General features: G+C 46.3%; 1 protein-coding gene across 1 annotated transcript in view; it reads left to right on the forward strand.

Moving 5' to 3' along the window:
- fkbp6 (FKBP prolyl isomerase 6) overlaps window positions 1-27,473 on the forward strand; it is a 53,556-nt gene that overhangs the window by 18,072 nt on the left and 8,011 nt on the right. The window contains exons 4-9 of the mRNA XM_068008054.1: window positions 371-460; window positions 2,864-3,066; window positions 5,897-6,016; window positions 9,411-9,608; window positions 10,998-11,107; window positions 12,472-12,557. Of these exons, the coding sequence (XP_067864155.1) occupies window positions 371-460; window positions 2,864-3,066; window positions 5,897-6,016; window positions 9,411-9,608; window positions 10,998-11,107; window positions 12,472-12,556 (806 nt within the window). The 3' untranslated portion in view covers window position 12,557. The remainder of the gene's footprint in view (window positions 1-370; window positions 461-2,863; window positions 3,067-5,896; window positions 6,017-9,410; window positions 9,609-10,997; window positions 11,108-12,471; window positions 12,558-27,473) is intronic.

Genomic DNA, 27,473 nt, shown 5'->3' on the forward strand with positions numbered 1-27,473 from the left:
CTTCACAGTCCTGCCCGGGGAGAGGGCAGGGTGGCGGGGGCTCGCAGTGGCTCTCTGTTCATTGCTTTGTCTGGAGCGGGGTGGGGGGGGGGTCTCCATCCACGGCCCTGCCGAGTGGTCGATCTCCTGTCTGCAACGGAATCTTTCTCCCATCTCATCCCCTTACGGTACGTTGTGCTGGGAATCACCGGCCCACGACCCATCTCCCCTGATGGTGTTTTCAGCAGAATGCTGCTTCAGACTAGCCCTGGGCAGTGTGTTACCGACACTGGGTTAATGTAATGTGTGGCTCAACCCTTAGAATCCTCGGGCTCCTTTCTGAAGTCAGGTTTGTAGTTAAGCTTTGTTTTTCTGATTTTCTTTCTTGCAGTTCATTACAGTGCCTATAGCGAATATACAGACAAACCTTTTGACGCCAACGTGCAGAGAGGTGTGCCAAAGTTCCTGAAACTCGGTCGAGGTGAGTATGGACTGCTCTGGTAGCTGTGTAAACGTGCGGATTGAGGACCCTTGCTAAGCCCACTGGGAGTGGCTGGACACAGCCTTGCACATGATGGTTCAGTACACTTCTTTCCCCTGAAGCTTTAGTACATGTACTACATGGGATGGGGGTGGGGGGAGGGGGAAAGAGAGAAGGGAGAGAGAGAGAGAGAGAGAGAGAGAGAGAGATGCTGCCCCTACTCCCCTTCACCTGGGACTCCTGGCAGACTTGCTGCCACACCTGTCTCTGCACCTTGCCTTGCCTGAGTTGGATTCCGTGTTACTGCATCGCCTCCTCTTGCTGTCCAGTGAGCGGAAGCAACAGAATACTGTTAGGAGGCAGGGCTATCCAAGAATTCGTACAGCAAGTGAAAGGACCCGATTAAAACTATAAAATGCTGCACTGCATGGACTAGTGAAGGTGACATGGTGCAGTCTCACATCCCGTAGTTGTGTGAGGGGGGGGGACTTGCAGGCACAGACTCGCGCGTGGGGTATCGCAGCCGCAGACCTGCACCCTGTTGTTCAGTGGTGCAGGCTGTTAGAACATTCCTGTACGTGGACCTCGAGTAAAGATGCTGCTGAGAATTGTGGTCCTGGACAAAAAGTTAGCGATGAATGGGATTTAAGGACTCTGCATCCTCTGACAGGTGCAGGCCTCACACACTCAACAAATAGTGCATTCTGTCAGTGATTGGAACGGTTATGGCTTGTGTCTCAATAGTGTAAACGGTGCCTTGTGATTCCAGTTACCTGAGTTAACCTGGGAGACCAGTTATAGGAAGCTGCCTCCATTTCTCTAGCTTCGTGTAGCTGCACTGTAATTGTAACCCATGTGAAGTGTGATTTTTCTAAAGGTCTGTTAGATGGTCCCACCTGCTCTTCACTCTCACTAAAATCAAAGCAGAAGCTGGACTCTGCTCCATAGAGTTCTGAGCAAGGACACATGCAGGGCTTTCATTCCCCTGGCCAGAGAGCAACTCAAAACCGCTTGGGGTCGTTGTGAGGAGCATTGATTTCAATTTGGACTCTCTGCCACTCTACTTATAACTGCAAAAATCTGTTGCCTTTCCTGTCCTGTTTTTCCCCCCCATATCCCCTCACGGAATGACCCGACCACACAGCCTCTGTTAATAGGTAGTGAGCTTGTATTGAAAAGCCTGGTGTTTTGTGATGGGGAGCCCAGTTCCACACTGCTGTTTGTCACCAAGTCTGTTCACTGCCGCTAACCCACAGCACACAGGTGCCATCTAGAGTCAGAGCCCGAGTATTTCAGCACTTGTTGGGATTTCATAATTTGAGTACATAACGATGCTGCCTTCAAGAAGAAGTGTTTTGTGTGCCTGACACTGCAGGTTCCTGGGAGAAAAGATTGGAGAAAATGTCTGGGATGATGAGGCAAGCCCGGCTATCCATAGCCTAATGATGGTCCAGAAATGAAAGAGATCTTCTTTATGCAAATGACCAGTAGTGCAATGGGTTAGACACTGGCCTAGATTGGTGAAATGAAGGAGAATTCTATTTGAACTTTATACAGAGGACCAGTACACTGGTCTAGACTGGTGAAATGAAAGAGCTCTGTGCTGGTCATTGTGTGAAATGAAGTTACGGAGCCTATTCCCAAGATAGCACTAAATTGGCAGCCCCCTCTAGAGAAATGTTACACTGGTATAGTACTCTGTGCTGTACCTGACCTGGGCCTGTTTGATAGGGCAGTGTTGAGGGAACTTTACTCTGTATCTAACCTCTGCTGTATCTGACCTGGGAGTGTTTGAAGGGACAGTGTAGAGGGAGCTTTAGTCAGTATCTGACCTGGGAGCATTTGATTTTGGTACCTGAAATGAATAGCGTTCCACTTTCCATCAATAATATCCCTGACCCTAATTAACACAAAAAAAACAGGGCTCCTTCACACAGAAGGAAGCTTGACGGAAGCTTCACCAATCTGGCACACTTTGACACCCAATCTCCACTCCTGCTGTGAGTGCTGGAAATGTGAGATTTGAGGTGGTGTTTCGGTTGTTGTCATGGCAACAGATTAGAGCTATAGTAACTGGTGCTGAGTGGAAAGATGACGTGTCATTACGGGCAAGTTACGGGCAAGTTATAGGTGCTGACTTCTGTCTGCAAAATGGGTGAGCAGTGCGGGCAAAGATGCCACCTGGAGAAAGTTTGGGATATTGCTGAATCTCCTGGCGATAGCAGAGGGGTGCTTGCACTTGGCCATTATCTATATGGAAAGTGGTGTCCCACATGGACTAGTGAATATGATGTGGCTGAAAAGGCCTTGCAGCTCACCTCTTGCACCCACTCTCTCTCTGCAAGGTTTCTCTGTACGATGGAGTTGTGTTCTGCTAAGTCCTTGTGCCCTGCTGTGTTTCAGATATTACACTGCTCGGTATGGAATTTGCAATGCTGACGATGAGAAAGGGCGAGTTCTCCCGGTTTCTTTTCAAGCCGCAGTATGCGTACGGACAAATGGGCTGTCCCCCTCGGATCCCAGCAAACGCCACAGTAATGTTTGAAATAGAGATTCTGCATTTTCTGGACACCTTGGAGTCTGATGAATACTTCAGTCGGTCGCAGGTAGGCAGGCCTCAGTTGGCCGATCACAGAATAGGTACTACTCAAGCCGTTTTACTTTGTACGGGTCTTGTTAATAGAATGGACACCTTGTTGCTGGGTCAGGGGTATTTGAATTGCAGCCCATGGGCTGTATGTGGCACTGTAGAGCTAGCAATCTGGCTTTTGGAGCCCAGGCAACTCAGTCCTATTTGTGCTTAAATTTCTTGTTCACTGGTTTGTCCTGTTTGAATTATTTGGGCCTGGAGATTTGGGAAGGGCTGATCTTAGCACTGCTGCCTCATTGGTGGATAAAGCCTAAATCAGAACATCATGAGGCCTGACCAGCCTGATAATTGCTCTTTAATTCCAGGGTCAGTGGGAAGATGAAAAGATTCGGGAATGAGAAAAGAACATACATCCTATTGAAGCACGTCCCTCTACAATGTGATGGCAGTTCACTGTATTTTGAATAATCCCAATATTTCTGTGTTTATTACCTTGGTTGGTACACAATTCCAAGAAGTTTTTCTTGATCTCTTTTTAAATTTGCTTTTCACTCCTTTTTGTTCATGTCTTCTTAGAATCATAGAATTTCATAACACAGAAGGAGGCCATTCAGCCCATCACTGTTGCATCGACTTCTGCAAGATCTGTACACTTAGCCCCTATCCATATCCCTTTCAGCTTTTGCTTATCCTACTTTCCTGGTTCAACTTGAAGTAGTAATCTGGGTTTAAATCTGTACCATTTTTAATAGTTTATATACTTCAACGAGCCCCCACTTAACCACAGTCTCTCTGCACTGTTCAAACTTCTCTAATCTTTCCTCCTAGCTCACTTCCAATACACGTGAGATCGGTCTTGTCCCTTTTCTCTGTACCCTCTCCAGTGTTTGTATATCTTCTTTGTGATGTTTTAACTAAAACTTTACACACTAAGTGTGGGCTGCCTAGTGCATTGTAAAGCCTTAGCATAACTTCTGTAGACTTGTACTGTTCTAGCTCCATATCCCTGTGTTCTGTCAAGTGATATACTAAAGAATGGGTTTTGAAATTGAATTTGTTGACTGATTAACATGTTATTTCTGTTGCTATATATTAATGAGGTGTGCATTAATGATTTTGGAATGAAAGCACTGTTTTCCCTTGGGTTGCTGACGCTGTTTTTCTAGAATTAGAACAAGGAGTTTCCCTGTACAGAGAAATTTCAAAGAACTGTGGTGATGGGATTGAGGTTTCGAGGGTTAGGGCCTTTGGGACGAGGGTAGACTGGTGCTATCTGGGTTCATCAATCAGGAAACACTGGTTCGTGGTTTAATGAATGTTACAGATTTCATGTGTGTGATTTATAGAGAGAGAAGATTGGAATGAAATCATTGAAGCACTATAACCGTCTTTAACCTGATTAAAACACTAAAACCAATTCAGGTGGCAAGTGTAATTCTACTCATTGTGCCAAAACACCTCTCTGGAATATTTCAGTGAGCACATTGCAGAAAGTGTTGGACAGTATTGGAGCTCAGGTGGGCGTTCCTGGCACTGCAGCACTGTGCTGTACTGAAGACACACAACTGAGGGAGATGGGGGTTAACTTGGGTTATGTTCCATGGAGATGGGTTGGTTAAGGGTGTTTTGATTGAAGTGTTTAAATAATAGAGAATTGGCAGCGTAACTCTTTCTCTCTCAAAGGGGACAGAACATTAAGTGAGAACTAAGCCAGTTTAAAAACAAGTCCAGAAAAAAAATCTTCCCATGGTTGTGGGCCATGAATACAGATTGAATTGAGATGTTTAAAAGCGAGAGATGGGTACTTGGGAAAGTGAGAGTATTAAAGGTTATGGAGAAAGGCATGAAATTGGGATTTAAAAATATACAGCTACCACGGCCAACAAATTGGCAGAGCAGGTTCCACGTACCAAACAGCCCACTCCAGTTCCTATCCAGGCATCCCTGCTGAAAAGTGTGTGTACATCAGGTGACGATGGCTTCAGGCTCATTTGTGATGTCCCCTTTTCCTGTCGAGGCTCACGTGAAGACTGGCCATTTGGGTAAAATGCTGGAGGATGCCTGGCACTCGCAGAACTGTAGCCCAGTGAGGCAGGGGCGGGGGGGGAATATTGGGAAGGGGAAGGGCTGCAAGCTTGGTGCACCGGACGGTCTTGAGAAATCCCGTGGAGAAAGGGCAGGCCGTCAGAGGAAGACGAGAGCACAGTACCATCACTGCGTTGCTGCAAGAGTAATGACCCAACTGTACTACACTCCTAGAGAAGGTGAGACATCCCTACTACCTCTACCCAGCTTTCCCACCCTCAACCAGAGCCAGGAAACCCTCTTCCCCTCCCTGATTCTGAAACATCTAACCATATCCTATTGTGTACACCTCTGACCCTGACTCACCATTAGAGTACGCTCAATAAATGCTGCGGAAGGAAAACGCACAACACCTGCAGAAATTTGCAACCCCAAACTTTTCTGTATGGGCAAACACTAGTATGCACTGAGGTGAACCTGCTGCAAATACTGGGACACTCAGGAGCCCACTGTAAATACTGGCACGCAGTCTGTGGAACTGCCTGTAAATACTCATCGATCTACCCAAAGGTGAGCAGTGCTATAATTACAAACTCTTTTTACAGCCACAGAAATATGCTGTGTGAATAAAGACAGAAAATATATAGAAATCTGATGACTTCTGCCATTCCAAGTATGAAAACCCATGTTGTGAATCGGGATGAAATTCTGCTTTGTTTTTAAAAATGGAAAATATGTTTGTGCTCGGGCTTGGGCGTGGTGAAGGGGCCCGATGGCTGCTGGCTCTTGGTTTGATGCCGTTTTTGTTTCCTCCATTCTAGGAGGAGCAGATTATTTATCCGTTGGAGAAGCTGCTGAAAGTGGTCAGTACGGAGCGGGAGTTCGGGAACTATTTCTTCCGACGGCAACAGTACGAGGATGCAAAGGACCAGTACAAGAAGGTATCAACCAGGCAGGGCTGAGTGAAGGAGAGAGGCTGCTTACTGACTCCGCGGGTCTAATGTCAACATACGAACGTTAAGATATAGAAGCAGGCGTAGGCCATACTGCCCCTCGAGCCTGCTCCGCCATTCAATCAGATCATGGCTGATCTTTGACCTCAACTCCACTTTCCCGTACCGATCCCCATATCCCTTGATTCCCCTAAAGTCCAAAAATCTATCCATCTCATCCTTGAATATACGCAATAACTCAGCATCCACAGCCCTCTGGGGTAGAGAATTCCAAAGATTCACAACCCTCTGAGTGAAGAAATTCCTCTTCATCTCAGTCTTAAATGGTCGACCCCTTATCCTGAGAATGACCCCTCGTTCTAGACTCGCCAGCCAGGGGAAACAACCTCTCCGCATCTACCCTGTCAAGCCCCCTCAGAATCTTTTATGTTTCAATGTGAGAAACACAGGAGAGAAGTAGGAGGGGTGCTGCTGAGTTAGCTGGGCAGCAGTTAGGGGGCCTCTGGCTTTGGTTGGGGGGGTGGGGGTGGAGGGGGGAGGGAAGAGATATTGCCCAGTGTTCCTGCTCCTGATTACGCATCCTGTGGGTGTCGTAAAAGGGCAGAATCGGACTTGACTGCAGTGCCTCTGGTGACTCTCCCTGCCTAGATTCACACCTGAAGAATGGCCACTCGGGGCAGGCAGCAGCTGGACCTGTGGAGATGTTACCCCAGAAATCGTCAATGCTGCTGGGAGCAGAAAATTGGCAATAAAAAAAGTGAAGACTTAAAAATTTCCAAAGGCGACGTCACAATGAGTCTTCAATTCAACACAGAGGGGCAGGAGCATGCAGGGTGGGGTATTAGGAATTCTGGTTCCTATATATAGACTGGTGGGTTTGAGTTTTCAGTCTGGAAAGCTTATTTCGACCAGTGGCAGAGATTGAGTCAGGCTGTCTGCAGAGTACTGTTGGCCAGTCCTTCCAGCACCAGGGTCTTCAGGGAAGAGAGATGGAATTTTGGTTCAACCATGGGCAAGTGTCGCAGTTTTCAGGTTTTTACATTACATGTTCTCTTGGGTCAACTGTCACGCTATGCATCCCCTGCAGATCCTGAGTGCACTTTTTCCTGTACAATTTCTGGACAAATGGTCGTATGAGCCAGAGATTGTAACACAGAATCCTTACTCCGTATACAGGCTGCTGAAAGGCAACAGGTGACTCCTCCTGAATTCCCCTCTTTACAGACGGTGGATTGGATGAACATGTAGCAAATTGAGACGTAGGCTTCAAACCAAGAAATGTTTTAATTTACAAGATAGACAAATAGACAGACAGTTTCACAGTATGAGCTGCTTCTTTCGTCCTTGATTTATAAACCAATAAATATACAACTTGCTTTCTCTCTAATCATGGGCTTGAAAACAGAAGACCACTAACTCTTCCTGGCTAAGCTGGTTCAGATTTTTAAAGGGTAGGCAGCATTTTGGCTGCTGGCTGTGAATTTCTTACATATTCTAACTCTTCTTTCCCACCTCTGACAATAAACTGCTACCAGAAATCTGTGAGAGGAAGTCTCTTCTCCATCCATCTATCAATCTGCAGGATCCAGCCAATCAAGGGACCTGCCCTCTTTTCAAAGGATTCAAATAGCTGTCAATCAAAGCCACTGCCTCCAGGATGAGGGCCTAGTCTTTGATGTATAACCAGGGGCCTTAAGGAGTATACCTGGTTGATACACCAAGCTGTGCAAATTCAGTATAAAGACTTAAGCAGCACGGTGTCTTAATGGTACAATGTAGGCCATCACTGCCAATATAATAAGGTGTTTGGGGTTGTACTTGATGGTCCACAATTAACCAGTTACCATCTCAGACCCTGATTGTGTGGCCTGAAACAACCTTGCACCTCGGAAGATCTAGTAGATACGTGGGATGGTTCCCCTGGGTTTCTGTTTAAAAATAATACTGTGTGTAGCCTTGGGAGTTACATCTTGAATCTAGCAATACAAGCGTACAAGGTAAACAATTCAACACAGGCAAAAATCCATTTTACCACAAGAAGTCCTTCTGCTTCTTGGTCAGACTGCTGGTGATCATCTGCGGGCAAGGGAAGGAAAAGGACAGTAAATAGAGCGGAGTGTGTTCTTCCCACTTCCTCCTCCTCCTCCCTCCAAAGTCCTTCCTGTTGATTGCTGTAGAGTGACGTTAGCAGTGGCCTCGAGCCCAAGAGAGGAGGAGACAGTAAGGCTAAAAGAGTTAACTTAAAAAGATCTATCTATTCAATTTGGATAAGGAGCACCATATTCCTCCTCCAGTATCAATAGCCCTCCGTATTGAGGTTCCCAGGATACTTGCAGGCAGTATCTTGTGTGAACATCTTTGGATATCATCCACCTCTGTTCAGCTTTGTTACAAATCTGTTCACAGCTTATTAAAGCCATTGGTTGCCCCTGTTTAATAGTACTCCTTCTGTGCTCCCGTCTTGTTACCTGTTGTCTTCTCCCCTTTTGTCCCACATGAAACATTAATCTGTCTATTCTTTTTAGATGCTGGCTGACCTATCTGTTTCTGGGGGTTTCTGCTGTTCCTTGTATTAATGCTGTAATCTTCAATCTTAGCTGGCAGTTGGCCTTAAGATGTAAACATTGCTTGAGTACTGAGATTTAAATGTTCTAACTTGCCCGCTATTTCATCAAGTCCCCAAGAACCGTATTATTGCTGCTATCACATGCTGACTGAGTGTGAATCCCAACCAAGCCTCTCTACAGCATGTTTTCAGAAAGCATTGGTATGAGCAGAGGGATACCAGCTTTTCTGGTCACACTCCCTACAGGAGTCCTCATGATCCTGCCGTTGGTTATAAAATCACATGTAACACACACCTGAATTTCCGATATGTGCTCTCATTGGGTGAGGCTTCACAGTGGGAATGCGAAGTTGGAAAATTATCTTGTGTAATCCCAAGCATTCCAATTGAATTGCTGCCATGTAACTTGAGCTGAATGGATCTGTCTCTCATTTTGCCTGCCTCTCCCTCTCTCTCTCTCTCTCTCTCCTCTCTTTTTGCCTGCCTCTGTCTGTCTGTTTCTCTCTCTTTGCCTGCCTCTCCCTCTCTCGCGCTCTCTCTTTGTCTGTCTGTCTGTCTGTCTGTCTCTCTCTCTCTCTGCCACTTTTTTTTCTGTTTCATAAAAATATAATTGTGATTATGTTTGTCAAGGGTTCCTCTATAGTGTTGCATCCATTGGAAACTGGATGAAAATTGCTGGAACTAATTTGATAATCTCCTAGTCTTCATTCCATGTTGTTTTCCCTGCTACGTTCAGCAGGTCTAATCCCAGAGAGGACAGCACAGTGTTGAGTTGGTGCCCTGTACAGTGTAGTCATTCTCAGTATTTTCCCTCAGGCTCTGTCGGTGTTTTCTCATCGCCACCCAGCTGATGAGGAGCAGAAGCAGAAAATTCACTCCGCCAAGCTGTTGCTGTTCCTGAACCTGTCAATAGTCAGTCTGAAGCTGAATGCACCAGGCAGAGCACTGGTTTATGGGGAGAGAGCTCTACAGATTGAGAACAAGAGCCCCAAAGCACTGTTCAGGTGTGGCCAGGTGAGTGGATCTACACACTTATAAATCCACATGGCTTCCTGTACAGTAAGCTGCCACTTTATTTGTGTGAATTCTGTGCTCAAGGTGAAGGACCTTCATGCTGAGGAACAGAACACTTTCCATTTCTGGCACCCAGGTCAGCATTAAGCATTGATCCCACTTCAGTGCATCAGTGTCCTTTTTGAAGATAGGACACTAGAATTGTACACGTTCAACAGTCAGTCATGGACGTGCTAGAGTGTGTGATGACTATGGTTGCCCAGGGAGATTGTGATTGCCATGGGAGATGTCCTTTATTTTTAAGCTTGGTTGAAAATATTGGGGGAAGTGAAAAGGTTTCCACTGGACTCCAGAAAGGGCTGATGGTCCTTGTATACTTAAAGGATTTTTTTTTTGTTGACCCAGGTGATCAGCAACCTGGGCCACTTGGAAAAGACTCAGCAAAACTTATAGGGAGCCCTGGGTTTGACCTTTAAGAGTCCAGCCTGATAGTCATGATACCTACCAAGATCTACCTCAACAGGGAAACACTCTACTTCAATGACTGTATTTTGGCCTACGGGATTCGAAGAATGGAGACCATTTTAGATTGAAGTTTTGCAAGTTAAATGACCAGATATATTCAAGTCTTCGATTTGATTCAGAGTTTCAGCTCCCCAGTGACTCCGTTGATAAATGCACCATCTAGCGCAGCACCGATCAGGGACGCCCCAGAGTCCGTCCTCTGCTGGTGCTGAGTTAGCTGGGGCTTTACATTTTGCCTTGGGAGAAATCAACTAAATTTCCTGCTCCTGATTCAGTGATCCCTGCTGGGGAGAATGCATAGTAACATCGGAATTGCTAGATGAAAAAAGATCACAGTGCATATTTCGCCTTCTATTATCCAGGTAGTCGCATGATACAATGGAGTTGTTGACTAATCATGGCAATCAATCTCTATCAATTAGTCTACAAGCAGACCCAGAAATGAGGTGAGGAAAACCTCAGTGGTGGAAAGCTTTGGGCACCATAAGTCCAAAGTCACATGTTCCTCCCGAGCAAGTATGGATGTCAAGATTGAAAGAAAAAAAAATGTCAAGATTGAGTTGAGCTGCGATGCCTCCAGCGATTGAATAGTTGCTGTCTAGGCTCACGTTAAGAATGGCCGCTTGGGTGAGGTACGTGTGGGACTGTAGAGCAGCAACAATCGGCACCTTCGGGAGAACGCTGAGAGAATATAAGGAAAGTTTCTTAATTCAGGAGTGTGATTGTCTTGTGAATTTGTTTCCCAAATGGCTTCTCCTCACTTGCTGTGAGAAAATTGCAGAATGGGTGGCCTATTCTGAGGACAGTGGGTGTAGTCCTTCTCGCGGTTAACCAAGCTTCCTTTGTGGTGCCACCCTTTGCCAGGCCTGCTTGCTGATGCTGGAATATGACAAAGCCAAGGATTTCCTGATGAGGGCGCAGAAACTGGAGCCATTCAACCCCGACATCAACCGTTTGCTGGTGAAGCTGGACAGGTGAGCAGAGTCTGACTTCTGAAACAGGTGGGTTGTGCAGGTGGTAACGCATGATGACAGTGCTCACCTGCTGGGGGGTTATGAGATTGCTGCTGAGACTGGGGAGGGGTAGACCTGCTGAGATTGGCGGGGGGGAGGTGGGGAGGGGTAGACCTGCTGAGATTGGCGGTGGGGAGGGGGGGAGGGGTAGACCCGCTGAGATTGGCGGGGGGAGGGGGGGAGGGGTAGACCCGCTGAGATTGGCGGGGGGAGGGGTAGACCCGCTGAGATTGGCGGGGGGGAGGTGGGGAGGAGTAGACCTGCTGAGATTGGCGGGGGGGAGGTGGGGAGGGGTAGACCCGCTGAGATTGGCGGGGGGAGGGGGGGAGGGGTAGACCCGCTGAGATTGGCGGGGGGAGGGGTAGACCCGCTGAGATTGGCGGGGGGAGGGGTAGACCTGCTGAGATTGGCGGGGGGGAGGTGGGCAGGGGTAGACCTGCTGAGATTGGCGGGAGGGCGGGAGGATGGGGGCAGAATGCCATCAATATCTCCAGTGCAATATTTCAGGGTACATTCAGACAGTTATTTCAACATTAAAATGAACACACAACAAAGATTTTTAAAATGTGAATGCCGGAATTGTGATAATTAAAAACAGAACATGCATAAAGTACACAGCAGGCCCGCCAGTATTTGGTAAAGAGAAAACGCTTTGGACTGAAACCTTTTGGGAATTTCAGTCTTCTGTGCTTTGGAAGTTGATGTGCAGGAACAGCCAGCAGCTGATAAACTGGCAGGACCCTGGGGAATGCTAACCCCTCTACAGTCTAATATCAACACAGTGAGCACAGGTCAGTGATGGGGGTATTAAATCAGAGCGTCCGGAGAGTGATGTGCAGTTTATCCTTGCAGTACTCTGATTCTGGCACTCGGTGGTGCTGGTGGGCTTTGCCTTGAGGGACAGTAATAGTGTAGAAGGCACATGCTATGTACAGCGTTCCATTCACACTACCGCTTTAAAAACCTGCTCGAGAAACCTAAATGGTCGAGCACTGCATGGAGCGTCATTGTGCTGTGACATGGGTTGATTGGACATGGGTATGATTCTGTGATTTTTACAACATGTTCTGGACCTTTTACTGCTGCATTCGGAGAGTAGAGAGGCTGGGGAAACCATGGGGTGTATCACCCCACTCGCATGTGTCACCAGGCGTCTGGTGAGGATGGCATTGGTTTTAAGAAAAAAACCAAGGGAACGGGTCTAAGAATTGTTCGTTTGGGAGGGGCGGGAGTCTAAAGGGAGGGAGAATTTTCTGTAAGTGATATCCTGAAGTGTGGAATTTCTAGCTGGTCAGTTCTATTTATTCGGTTTCCTTTTTGCCTAGCTGCTATCGAGAGTGGACCCTGAAAGAGAAGGAAATGTGTAGCAGGATGTTTGCTGCCTGGGAACCTGCAGCAGTGAAGGACTAAGGTGAGTCGCTGGTGACTTGCTTTCCTCATAGACCTTGAGAAGTTGCTTAGAGCAGGCACTGTGGTTTATTTTAGTGAGGCATAAAGGGGCTTTTAAAACGCTGCTGATGGGAGGGGTTATTTTGCCAGTTTTCTCCCCCATAAGCACTGAGTCTTGCAATTTTACAGCAATTAGCCGCTTTTCCCAAGTGATCTTTGGGATACAATCTGAGGAATTCGAGACATGATGTGGTAAGTGTAACAGGCTCCTGAAGGAGGAACAGGTGACTTTGGACCTATGGTTCTCAAAACTCTCCACCACTGGGGTTTTCCTCGCATCATATCTGGGTCTGTTGTAGACTAATTGATGAGATTTATTGCAATGATTAGTCAGCAACTCATTAGCATTGTATCATTTGACTACCAGAGTAGATCATTGAAGTGTCATGAACAGGTGCAGAAAATAATCAAGAAGGCTAATGGAATGCTGGCCTTTATATCTAGAGTACTAGAGTACAAGGGGGCAGAAGTTATGCTGCAGCTATACAAAACCCTGGTTAGACCGCACCTGGAGTACTGTGAGCAGTTCTGGGCACCGCACCTTCGGAAGGACATATTGGCTTTGGAGGGAGTGCAGCGTAGGTTTACTAGAATGATACCTGGACTTCAAGGGTTAAGTTACGAGGAGAGATTACACAAATTGGGGTTGTATTCTCTGGAGTTTCGAAGGTTAAGGGGTGATCTGATCGAAGTTTATAAGATATTAAGGGGAACAGATAGGGTGGATAGAGAGAAACTATTTCCGCTGGTTGGGGATTCTAGGAGTAGGGGGCACAGTCTAAAAATTAGAGCCAGATCTTTCAGGAGTGAGATTAGAAAACATTTCTACACACAAAGTGGTAGAAGTTTGGAACTCTCTTCCGCAAACGGCAATTGATACTAGCTCAATTGCTAAATTTAAATCTGAGATAGATAGCTTTTTGGCAACCAAAGGTATTAAGGGATATGGGCCAAAGGCAGGTATATGGAGTTAAATCACAGATCAGCCATGATCTTATCAAATGGCGGAGCAGGCACGAGGGGCTGAATGGCCTACTCATGTTCCTATATTCCTAGTAGAAGGTGAACTCGATGGACCTTGGTCTTCTTTCGTCTCGCAATTCCTGTGCCTATCTTAGATATTGGGTGTTAGCAGGCAATTTGACAATAGGGGCTTCACAGCATGACGCCCACACGTGACTTGCTGGATAGCGATTAGCGCAGCAGTCCTGGCTGTTACACTCTTTCACCCCCGCCCCCCCACAACCCAGGGTGCTGGCACCAGTCATTGCCCCCTAATGCCAAACCAGCGAAGATCAGCAAACTCGTCTGTGGTGCCAGTTAATGGATGTCTGATCTGATTGGAGGTGCCTGAGCCTGTGTACAGCACTGTAACCGTGTGCGCGGAGGAAAGTCAAACCTTTATACTGGCTAATTTTGTGATCCATCGAATGAGGAGAGGCAATATGAACTAAATGGTACGATTTTTAAAGGGGGTGCAGGACCAGAGAGACCAGGGGATGTATGTACACAAATCTTTGATGATGCCAGGACAGGCTGAGAAGGCTGTTTTTTTAAAAAGAAGCAAATCGTTAATAGAGGCATTGAGTTCAAAAACAAGGAAGTTATGCTAAACCTTTATAAAACATTAGTTAGGCCTCAGCTGGAGTACTGTGTTCAATTCTGGGCACCACACTTTGGGAAGGATGTCAAGGCCTTAGAGAGGGTGCAGAGGAGATTTACTAGAATGGTACTGGGGATGAGGGACTTCAGTTATGTGGAGAGATTGGAGAAGCTGGGATTGTCCTCCTTAGAGCAGAGAAGGTTAAGGGGAGATTTGATAGAGGTGTTCAAAATCATGAATGGTTCTGATAAAGTAAATAAGGAGAAACTGTTTCCAGTGGCAGAAGGGTCGGTAACCAGAGGACACAGATTTAAGGTGATCAGTAAAAGAACCAGAGGCGAAATTAGGAAAATTTTAGGCAGAGTTGTTATGATCTGGAATGTACTGGTGGAAAGGGCGGTGGGAGCAGATTCAATAGTAACTTTCAAAAGGGAACTGGATAAATACTTGAAGGGGACAAATTTACAGGGCTATGGGGAAAGAGCAGGTGAGTGGGACTAATTGGATAACTCTTTCAAAGAGCCAGCACAGACACAATGGGCCGAAAGGCCTCATTCAGTGCTATAACATACTATGAAGTGAGGAATATTGGTGTCGAGCATTGTCCAGTCAAGAAATGCTCCCTCTACTGTGACCAACGATGTTCCACAACTCCTCAGAGAAGCACCCCCTAGTAAACTAGTGTGAGGGTCCCATTTCACTCAGTGACCGTTCCACATGTGAATGCTACCTGATGGCACCCTCTGTTTGTACTGTGCCCGTGAGGTTGACTACATAAGTGTACCATTAGGCACTGGATGACTGTTCTATTTCCCTTCAATTTTGCAACCTTGGTGTCCGACCCCATAATCCTCTCCATCACCAAGACCGCCTATTTCCACCTCCGTCACCGTACCTGCCTCAGCTCATCTGTTGCTGAAACCCTCATCCATGCCTTTGTTAACTCCAGACTTGACTATTCCAATGCTGTCCTGGCCGGCCTCCCACCTTGCACAGTCCGTAAACTTGAGCTCATCCAAAACTCTGCTGCCTGTATCCTAACTCGCACCAAGTCCCATTCACCTATCACCCCTATGCTCACTGACCTACATTGGCTCCCAGTCCAGCAATGCCTCGGTTTTAAAATTCTCATCTCCCTCCATGGCCTCACCCCTCCCTATCTCTGTAACCTCCTCCAGCCCTACAACCCTCTGATCTCTGCGCTCCTCCAATTCTTGCCTCTTGTGCATCCCCGATTTTAATCGCACCACCACTGGCAGCCGTGCCTTCAGCTGCCTAGGCCCTAAGCTCTGGAATTCCCTCCCTAAACCTCTCCACCTCTCTACCCCTCTCTCCCTTGAAGACCTCCTTAAAACCTTTGACCAAGCTTTTGGTCACCTGTCCTAATATCTCCTTATGTGGCTCGGTGTCAAATTTTGTTTGACAACACTCCTGTGAAGCGCCTTGGGATGGTTTACTATGTTAGAGGTGCTATATAAATGCACGTTGTTTGTTTAGTGGGGGTCTCGCTGTGGCAGTTTCTTTGGGGTTTGGGGAGTAATCTGCACGCTCACCGCTCTGCTCCCGATCATGCAATCTACCCCACTCATTTAATCTGCCAAGGGAAAAAGAACATAAGAAATAGGAGCAGGAGTAGGCCAATCGGCCCCTCGAACCTGCTCCGCCATTTAATAAGATCATGGCTGATCTGATCCTAACCTCAAATCTAAATTCATGTCCAATTTCCTGCCTGCTCCCCAAAAGTTCGATATAAATACTCCATGAACTCCAAGAGTAATTAAGTACAAATCCAGAATGTACCTCCACTGTTCAACCCTGTCTCATTGCCCTTCACATGGAACGTTTTCTTTGCCCCCTCCCTAGTCTTACAGAGACCATCTTGTCCCATGGTGCATTTGATTCCGTCTTAGCCCGTTGCAATAATATGAATCCCATTCTGAATCAAATCTTTACCCAACTCTCTGTTTGAAGCCATTAATTCACTGCTTTAATTAGTCTGCAGTCTGTTCCTCACATCCACTGCTCAGTGGGGGGGTGGGGAGAGAGAGAGGGAGGTTTTTATAACGTCTTGTCTCACTTGAGGCTCATTTAGCTTTAAATCTGTCCTCAAGTTCTGCATTCACAGCAGGAGACCCAGAACAGGCCCCTGCCGAACTCTGCTAGTCACTGCCCCCCAGACACAGCTCTTTCCATTTATCACCACCTTCCGCTTCCTATTCCAGGTCCATTTTCAATCCAGCAGCTTAATTTGCCAATAATTCCACGAGCCCTAGTTCATCTTTAACAGTCAGATATATGCAGCCTTATAGTGTGTCACCGAGTGGCACTGATTGACGTCGATGGCAGCCCAGCAGAAATCTGTGAGGACCCCCGGACACCCATTGCTTGTCCCCCACTCTCCTGGCACCAACCACTAGCACTGCATCAGCTGTGTCACGTGAGAGTCCTCTCACCAGCACTGCATGTTTGTGCTGGCCTGCTCTGATGGATTCAACAAACCCAGTTTTTGTGTAAAGTGATAGTTTTGGATAGAATGCAGAGAGTGTTTCTGCCACTGACTACGTTGCAAGCTGTCTCTGGGGCTTTACACTAATCACCAGATCACCTATTGTGAATTTTCTATTACTTACAGGAGAGAGTAAGACAAATAACTGCACTGTGTATCCTTCTTCATTCAGGCTGAAGAGGATGATTAGCAGCCAAGATACATGTTGAGGTCATTTGGGGAAAGTAAAAGGGTTAGTTAAACCACAGGACTGTGTGTCTCCGCTTATCTGCCAGTGTCTCTTTTTTTAAAAAATCTTTTAAATGTTTTTTTTAGGTTGTCAGCTGTGGCTCAGTGGTAGCACTCTTGCCTCTGAGTCAGAAGGTCATGGGTTCAAGTCCTACTCCGGAGACTTGAGCACATTGTACTGCACTGAAGTGTCCGCCTAGACTGAGGGAGTGCTGCACTGTCAGGGGTGCCGTCTTTCAAATGAGACGTTAAACCCAAGTCCCATCTTCCCTCTCAGGTGGATGTAAAAGATCCCAAGGCACTATTTATTTGAAGAAGACCGGTGTTCTGACTAATATTTATCCTTCAGCCATTTTTAAAAAAAAAGATTATCTGTTCGATTACCTCGTTGCTGTTTGTGGGACCTTGCTGTGTGCTAATTGGCTGCCGTGTTTCTCTATATTACAATAGTCACTGCACTTCAAAAGTACTTCATTGGCTGTAAAGCACTTTAGGACATCCAGAGGTTGTGAAAGGCGCCATATTAATGCAAGTCTTTTGTTCTTTGTTATTTGTTCTCTGGATGTGGACGATGCTGTCATGACCTTGTCTAGTTGTCCTTGAACTGCTGCAGTCCTTGGCTCCCACAATGGTTTTAGTTAGGGAATTCCAGGATATTAACCCAGCGATGATGAAGGAACGGCGGTATGTGTCCAAGTCAGGATGGTGTGTGACTTGGAGGGCAACTTGGAAGTGATGGTGTTCCCACAACACTGCTATTGTCTTTCTAGGTGGTAGAAGTCACGGGAGAGAGATACTGTTGAAGTAACCTTGGTCAGTTGTTTTAATGCGTGCTGTGATCGTACATACTGCAGGCACAGTGCGCCGGGGGTGGATATTGAGTCCAGTGGGGGGGAGGCACCGATGAAGCGAACTGCTGTGTCCTGGATCGGGTCGAGCTTCATGAGCGTTGTCGTGGCTGCAGATCCAGGCAAGTGGTGAGTATTCAACACACTCCTGACTTGAGCCTTGTAGATGGTGGAGAGTGTTTGAGAGATCAGGAGATGAGCAACTGGTTGCAGAGTACCCAGCCTCTGCCTTGATCTTGTAGCCATGGTGTTGATATAGTTGGTCCAGTTCAGCGAATGTTACCTGCCACTTGCCAGTCCAAGCCTGGATGTTATGTCAGCCTACAGCAGGAGCTGGATGGGCTGCTTCATTATCCTGTGACTGGAGCTGAACGCTGGGATGGTCAGCGAACAGCCCCACTCCTGACATGAGAGAGAAGGTCATTGATGAAACTGCTGAAGATGGTTGGGCCGTGGATGCTTCCTCCTTCCCAGCTCCTGTAAAAGGAAGAAAAATGGTTTTCTTTCACCCTCCCCTTTGAGGTGTAGTACTGGGCAGTGCCCTAAGTTTATTCCCTAGGCTAGTTGGGAGATGGAGATATTCCGCCAGGTTCCAGCTCCAGATTGACAGCTGCTGCAAAGATTATTGGATGGCAATTGAATTGATCTTGTCTGTGTTACCATCAATGATGGACACTCATTGCCTAGGTCTGCACATGAGGAGTGGCCACTGGAGCAAGGTACCAAGGAACTGCCAGTGCTATGGAAGTGTAACCCTCCAAGAGGGGAGTGGAGCAAGGAGACCTTACACCTAGGATTTATCCTGCAGTTAGGTGTAACGCCACTGATATATTTTTGGGACAGTTCCACCCTTGCTCTGGATGTTCCAGCTTCTATATTTAGTTACTCTTGTAGTTGAATCCCATCTCCCTGTGACTGAGAGTATCTTCCTTAGCCTTGATACCTAGGTAAACCTTTGGTAATGAGCCTAGGATAATGAACAGAAAAGCCTTCTGATGAGTATTTCAGCTACTGGAATTAAGCTGTGCCTCTCAGGACTCGTGTACATTCTTTGATAAGCAGTTAACAGCATCAGGTAGGTTTAAACTAACAAGCATTATGGAACAAATGTTGAATAAGTGAATAAATAACAACAATATAATACATATAAAGTTACATTAATTCCTTGAAAGAAAAACAATCCTAATAATAAATTACTATTCTTTTTAAGTTAACATTTTATCTACACTGATTCTTTTCTTGTATTTCTTTCCACTGCAGAAGCTGAACTAACCTGGCTTAACTCTTGAAAGTTGCAAGCAGATTCTCTGTATCCGGGCAGGTGTATATTCCCGCAACAGTTGTGGATTTGAATAACTGACAGCTGGATTCAAACGTAACTGGCTGTCATACACATAACTGATCAATTCGCACAATGTGTGTTTGTTTGGATGAGGTTTGGTGCCTTCCCTCGGGCACCACAGCTCGAAAACCAGCTTGAACCGTCCTTGTAACATTTGTATCGATTTAGGCTGAGACATGGAACTTAACAGCAGCTGGCTTTTAAACTTGTATATTATGACTGGATTTAAAGAGGCAGCCACCAAAGCCAAAACTAGACAAAAAAACTTCATTTTTTTATGATGTCCAAATCAGAGAAACGACTCCCAAGGTGTCAATTGAGTGAACCTCTGATCAAAGGGGTTTGGGCAACCTGTGGCTGCCATAGACTTAAATCTTCTGTGGCGATCCACTAGATCCAGGGATGAAACAGATCCACGTGATCCGGGCAGAATGGTAATGTGTGGTGTGTTGGAAAATGTTATTACTGCCACCAAGGGTTGTTAATCCCTTTCAGTAATATTCCACATGGTTCGGACACGAGTGTGTTTGTAACAGCAAGCTTTATTACAGACCCAAGAACAATGTTCCAATACAGTTATATCAAGCAACAGGCGAAAAACAAATTGGGCCATAGTGCAAAATAAAACTAAGATGACTAGCAATCTTAAAAAGACAAGTCTAAAGGCATTGTGTCTTAATGCGCGAAGCATTTGCAATAAGTTAGATGAATTAACAGTGCAGATAGATATTAACGGTTATGATATAGTTGCGATTACGGAGACATGGCTGCAGGGTGACCAAGGATGGGAACTGAACATTCAGGGGTATTCAATATTTAAGAAGGACAGGCAAAAAGGGAAAGGAGGTGGGGTAGCGTTGTTTGTAAAGGAGGAAATCAATGCAATAGTGATATTGGCTCGGAAAATCACGATGTGGAATCTGTATGGGTGGAGCCAAGAAATACCAAGGGGCAGAAAACGTTGGTGGGGATTGTCTATAGGCCCCCAAACAGTAGTGGAGATGTAGGGGAGGGCATTAAACAGGAAATTAGAGACGCATGCAAGAAGGGTATAACTATAATCATGGGTGACTTTAATCTACATATAGATTGGTCAAATCAAATTAGCAATAATATTGTGGGGCAGGAATTCCTGGAGTGTGTACGTGATGGATTTCTAGACCAATACGTTGAGGAACCATCTAGAGAACAGGTGATCCTAGACTGGGTATTGTGCAATGAGAAAGGATTAATTAACAATCTGGTTGTGCGGGGTCCCTTAGGGAAGAGCGACCATAACATGATAGAATTCCTCATTAAGATGGAGCGTGAAGTAGTTGAATCCGAAACTAGGGTCCTGAATCTAAACAAAGGAAATTGCGAAAGTATGAGGTGCGAGTTGGCTAGGATAGATTGGGGAACTTTACTAAAAGGGATGACAGTGGATAAGCAATGGCTAATATTTAAAAAACGTGTGCAGGAATTACAACAATTATTCATTCCTGCCTGGCGCAAAAATAAAACAGGAAAGTTGGCTCAACCGTGGTTACAAAAGAAATTAGGGATAGTATTAGATCCAAAGAGGAGACATATAAAATTGCCAGAAAAAGCAGCAAGCCTGAGGATTGGGAGCAGTTTAGAATTCAGCAAAGGAGGACAAAGAGATTGATTAAGAGGGGGAAAATAGAATATGAGAGTAAACTAGCAGGGAACATAAAAACTGACTGTAAAAGCTTCAATAAATATGTCAAGAGGAAAAGATTAGTGAAGACAAATGTAGGTCCCTTACAGTCAGAAATGGGGGAAATTATAATGGGGAACAAAGAAATGGCAGAACAATTAAACACATACTTTGGTTCTGTCTTCACAAAGGAGGACACAAATAACCTCCCAGAAATGTTAGGGAACCAGGGGCCTAGTGAGAGGGAGGAACTGAAGGAAACCAGTATTAGTTAAAAAAAAATAGTGCTAGGGAAATTAATGGGGCTAAAGGCTGATAAATCCCCAGGGCCTGATAATCTACATTATTAAAGTACTAAAGGAAGTGGCCCTGGAAATAGTGGATGCATTGGTGGTCATTTTCCAAAATTCTATAGACTCTGGAACAGTTTCAACAGATTGAAGGGTGCCAAATGTAACCCCACTATTTAAAAAAGGAGGGAGAGAAAAAATAGGGAATTACAGACCAGTTAGCTTAACATCAGTAGTGGGGAGAATGCTAGAGTCTGTTATAAAAGATGTGATAACAGAATACTTGGAGGGCATTAATAGGATTGGACAAAGTCAGCATGGGTTTATGAAAGGGAAATCATGCTTAACAAATTTACTGGAGTTTTTTGAGGATGTAACTAATAGAATAGATAGAGGAGAACCAGTGGATGTGGTGCATTTGGATTTTCAGAAGGCTTTTGATAAGGTCCCACACGAGGTTAGTGTGCAAAATTAAAGCACATGGGATTGGGGGGAATATACTGGCATGGATTGAGAATTGGTTGACAGACAGGAAACAGAGAGTAGGAATAAACGGGTCTTTTTCCGGGTGGCAGGCAGTGACTAGTGGGGTACCGCAGGGATCAGTGCTTGGGCCCCAGCTATTCACAATATATATCGATGATTTGGATGAGGAAACTAAATGTAACATTTCCAAGTTTGCAGACGACTTAAAGCTGGGGTGGAATGTGAGCTGTGAGGAGGATGCAAAGAGGCTCCAATGTGATTTAGACAAGTTGGGTGAGTGGACAAGAACATGGCAGATGCAGTATAACGTGGATAAATGTGAGGTTATCCACTTTGGTTGTAGAAACAGAAAGGCAGATTATTATTTGAATGGTGATAGATTGGGAAAAGGGGAGGTGCAACGCGACCTGGGTGACCTTGTACACCAGTCGCATTCAATTGCAGCAAGCAGTTAGGAAGGCGAATGGTATGTTGGCTGCCATTGTAAGAGGATTTGAGTACAGGAGCAGGGATGTCTTACTGCAGTTATACAGGGCCTTGGTGAGACCACATCTGGAGTATTGTTTGCAGTTTTGGTCTCCTTATCTGAGGAAGGATGTCCTTGCCATGGAGGGAGCGCAACGAAGGTTTACCAGACTGATTCCTGGGATGGCAGGACTGACTTATGAGGAGAGATTGGGTCGACTAGGCCTATATTCACTAGAGTTTAGAAGAATGAGAGGTGATCTCATCGAAACATATAAAATTCTAACAGGACTAGACAGACTAGATGCAGGGAGGATGTTCCCGATGGCTGGGGAGTCCAGAACCAGGGGTCACAGTCTCAGGATACGGGGTATGCCATTTAGAACTGAGATGAGGAGAAATTTCTTCACTCAGGATGGTGAACCTGTGGAATTCTCTACCACAGAAGGCAGTGGAGGCCAAGTTATTAGATGTATTCAAGAAGGAGATAGATATATTTCTTAATGCTAAAGGGATCAAGGGATATGGGGAAAAAGCTGGAACAGGGTACTGAGTTAGACGATCAGCCATGATCATTTTGAATGGCGGAGCAGGCCCGAAGGGCCGAATGGCCTACTCTTGCTCCTATTTTCTATGTTTTCTATGTACAGCCTGGTTTTTCCCGTGGACTTCAAGCTTGTCCTGAGAGCTCTAAAATTGGGGTCCCACGTGTCCTGTTTTTTATATTATTCGGCTGTTATGTTCTGCTGATATCAGTTCTATGGTGTTAGACTGTTTCAGTAGTCTTTCAATGATCCAAGTAATTTCAATTGTTCTTGGTAGTCACATCCCTTATCTAGCTGCAGACTTCCTCATGACACAGAAAACTTATTCCTACATGGTGGCTGGATGGAGATCCTCCACTTATCTCCCAAACTCTTGTCTACAAAGGCAAATCGTGTCTGACTAACCTGATTGAGTTCTTTCATGAAGTATCAGAGAGGGTTAATGAAGAGTGCAGTAGATGTTGTATATATGGACTTTCAAAAGGCATTTGATAAAGTACCACATAACAGACTTATTTGGAAAATAGAAGCACATGGGATTAAAGGGACGGTGGTAACTTGGGTACGTAATTGACTAAGGGATGGGAGGCAGCGAGTAGTGGTGAATTGATGTTTTTCTGACTAGAGAAGATGCAGGGGGGTCCTCCCAGGGATCGGTATTAGGACCATTGCTTTTCTTGTATATAAATTACCTGGACTTGGTTATAGGGTGTACAGTTTCAAAGTTTAAGGATAATACAAAACTTGGCAACGTAGTAACTAGTGAGGATAATGGACTTCAGGAGGACGTAGACAGACTGGTGAAATGGGAAGACACATGGTGGATGCAATTTAATGTGGATAAGTGTGAAGTGCTGCACTTTGGGAGAACAACATGGAGAGGCAGTATAATCTAAATGGTACTATTTTGAGGGGGATGCAAGAGCAGAGAGACCTGGGGGTACATATTCAAAATCTTTGAAGATGGCAGGGCAAGTTGATAAGGAGGTTAAGAAAGCGTATGGGATACTTGGCTTTGTAAATAGAGGCATTGAACACCAAAACAAGGAAGCCATGCTAAACCTTTACAGATCACTGTTTCGGCCTCAGCTGGAGTATTGTGTACAATTCTGGGCACCATGTTTTAGGAAGGATGTCAAAGCCTTGGAGAGGGTACAGATGCAGTTTACCAAGATGATACCAGGGATGGGAGACTGGAGAAGCTGGGATTGAGTAGATTAGAGTAGAGTAGAGTGAGATATTCAAAATAATTAGGGGTTTTGATAGAACAATAGGGAGAAACTATTTCCTCTGGCAAGTGGCTTGGTATCCAGAGGTCATAAATTTAAAATAATTGGCAAAAGAACTAAAGGGGAAATTAGATTTTTTTTTTCACACAGAGGGTTGTTAAGATCTGGAACGCACGACCTGAAAGGGTAGAGGAAGCAGATTCCATAGGAACTTTCAAAAGACAATTGGACATGTACTTGAAGAGGACTAATTTGTAGGGTTATGGGGGAAAAGCTGGGGAGTGAGACTAAATTGGACAGTTCTGTCAAAGAGCCAGCACAGTCAAGATGGGCGAAATGGCCTCCTCCTGTGCTGTAAGTTGCATTTGACCTATTTTCAATCTAGCACCTTGTAGGCTTGCAAAGAAATTAGCTTTCCTTATGGAGATGCCTAGCAACCGATTTAGTCTCTAACTCCATGTATCCTGCTGGGACTGATCCGTTGGGTTATCCCGCTGGGTGAACAGCACCTTGGGCACAGGATGATCAACAGTAGCCCTATGCTGGCAATCAGCCGGGCTTTGAGCTAGTAGGATAGAGGAACTGTAGGAAGCCCACAACGTGAGTCAAGAGCCTCCCGCCCCCCACCCGTCTTTCCTTTGGGAAGGATTCTCTCTTCTTTCTGGCCGAGATTGGGTGCAGGCATAGGGGCTGTGATGGTGAGCCCCATACTTTGCGGTGCACTGACACAACATACACTGCACAGTTGTGACACCTGGAGGGAGTTCCCTTGTACAGATGTTGTTTAGAACATCTGTTTGCTGTTAGCATGCGGGAGGGACAGGGTAATGGAAAGGAAGCTGCATGTATAAAGAACTTAAAGGGAACTGAGCAAACTAATCTGAAGCTTGATGAGGTGGTTAGTGAAATACTAGGGTTCGGTTATTTTAAAAATTCATACAGCAAGTGACTTTGGTAAGTTTCATCAAAATATAATTTGAATCAATCAAATTACTGTAAAAATGGGAAACCTGAGCCTGAAAATACAGTTTCTGACAGAGAAGGAAATGTGGGGTGGAATTCTTCATCAGACTGGACTGTTCGGCTGAGGGACACCCTTGTATTGGACAGACTAGGATAATGCAGAAGATGCCCAAGGAAATGGGCAAACAGGTAGAGGTCAAGAGTTCAAATATTACACTAACTACCCTCACACAGAGCAGCTTTTTAAAAATTCATTCATGGGATGTGGGCGATGCTGGCAAGGCTGGCATTTATTGCCCATCCCTAGTTACCCTGAGGTGGTGGTGGGGCACTTTCTTGAACCCTTGCAGTCCGTGTGGTGAAGGTGCTCCCACAGTGCTGTTGGGTAGGGAGTTCCAGGGTTTTGACCCATCGACAATGAGGGAACGGCAATGTACGTCCCAAGTCAGGATGCTTTGTGACTTGGAGGGGAACATGGGGGTGATGGGTTCAGAAGGGCTCTCGCATGGTTCAAGGGCCAGGAGCTCCAGTCTGCTGTGGTCGGAAACGTCAAGCTTCTGTTTCCTTAAACAACTCCCTCAAGGACCTAATGGGTAACCACTGCCTGGTGTAGCTCTGAGCCATACAGACCAGAAGGTCCTAAGTTCAGTTCCCAGTCTGTGTTGAGCTAACTGATCTCAGCTGGGACAGCAACATGGATGCCATAGTTGGCTTTGGCACCCTTGAGCTGGGGATGGTAAAAGTCAACTCGGGCTCCTGCTCCTGCTTGCCATCCATTTTTCCTTGCTGGAAAATGCATGTATGTGGAGAGCAGTTGAAGACGGGGTCAGCCTATGTTGTGGTGCCCCTCCATGGCAAAGCAACTTGCTGACTTGTGAATGGACACTCGGGGTGAGGTATTGGAGGACTACCAGTGTCCATGGAACTGTACCTAGCGCAAGTCAGCACCTTGAGGAGGGTGAAGAAAAACGTCATAAGAAATGAATTCCTAGACGTTGAGTGCCTGATCTCGGAGCAAAGGTCAAGTGCCTCCTTAGAGAGGCAAAGTTTTAAGGAATCGGTCTGAGCTGCTGTTGCACGCCTCCTAGAGGCCAGTTACGGAATAGCTTGAGTGGACAGTTGTCTTTTTGTCCTTTCAGCAGAGGATGGAGCAAGGAAACGAAAAGAGAAGATAGAGAAACCTCATTCCAGTAGTGACTGGATGATTTTTAACCCTGTACGCAATGCAGACAAGCTCACCTTGCTGTAGCGCTCTTAGTTTACTATCCTACACCTGAACATGTCTACGACACAATGTCAACTTTCAGGCCTTGATTAGCTGAAAAACCAGGCAGGCAGATGCCAAATTTTTCAATGTGGGCCCCATCTACAAAACTGACAACAGGAGGCAGAAGGAATGAGGCGAGTAAACTTGGATTTGGTGTGGGCTGAAGTCACACTCGAGAACCTTGGCGCATGAAACGAGGCAGAACGGAGGGAGTGATGGAGGGTCTGAGGGATTGTCAGAGGTGCCGTCCTTCAGATGTAACTGATGTCCCACCTGCTTGTTCCTGTGGTTCATGCCTTTTGTTACCTCTAGACTTGACTTTTCCAATGCTGTCCTGGTCGGCCTCCATAAACTTGAGCTCATCCAAAACTCTGCTGCCCATATCCCAACTCGCACCAAGTCCCGTTCACCCATCCCCCCCACCGCCGTGCTCGCTGACCTACATTGGCTGCTGGTCTGGCATCGCCTCATTTTTAAAATTCTCATCCTTGGTTTCAGATCTCTCTGGGGCCTCGCCAGTAACCTCCTCCAGCCCTACAACCCTCCAAGATCTCTGCACTCCTCCAATTCTTGCCTCTTGTGCCGATTTTAATCTATCCACCATTGGCGAACGTGCCTTCAGCTACCTAGACCCCAAGATCTGGAATTCCCTCCTTAAACCTCTCCGCCTCTCTATCTCCTCCTTTAAGACTCTCCTTAAAACCTACCTCTTTGACCAAGCTTTTGGTCACCTGTCCTAATGGGCTCGATGTTACCAGGGCTGCGGGTTCGCGGCGGGGGGGCTATTCGCGCCCGGCGAAATCAGTCTGCCCCCCGCGTGATCGCAGCCTAATTGGATCCACTTACCTGGTCGTCCGGGTTCCCCACTGCTGATCTGCGCATTGGGCGGACTGCGCATGCGCAGTAAGATCTGTCAGCTGGAGGAGCTCTATTTAAAGGGGCAGTCCTCCACTGACTGCTGCAACAAATAGCAAAAATTACAGCATTGAGCAGCCCAGGGGGAAGGCTGCTCCCAGTTTAATGATGCCTCACTCCAGGTATCATTACATGGGGTGAGGAGGAGGGGGAGGACAGAGATCTTCCCCCCCGCCCCCCCCCCCCCCCCCCGGCTGGCGGGAGGAAGCGGCCTGCCTCTGCCACCAGGAAGGCCTGGCTCGAGGTGGCAGAGGAGGTCACCTGCACCACCAACATATCGCCCACCTGCATACAGTGCAGGAGGCGCTGCAATGACCTAAGTAGGTCAGCCAAAGTGAGTACACTTACTCATTCCCCTACACTCCGTCTGCCACATCAACGCCCCCACCCCACATCTCCTTCTGCACTGCCAACACTACTCTGTCACATCACCCCTCATACCCACTCAAACCTCATCCTCATCTTACCTGCACTTACTCACCTCGCCAGTACTCATCCCACCACTACCACTCAACCCAATCCTCATACAAT

Source organism: Heptranchias perlo, chromosome 28, assembly GCF_035084215.1.
Source record: "Heptranchias perlo isolate sHepPer1 chromosome 28, sHepPer1.hap1, whole genome shotgun sequence".
NCBI lineage: Eukaryota > Metazoa > Chordata > Chondrichthyes > Hexanchiformes > Hexanchidae > Heptranchias > Heptranchias perlo.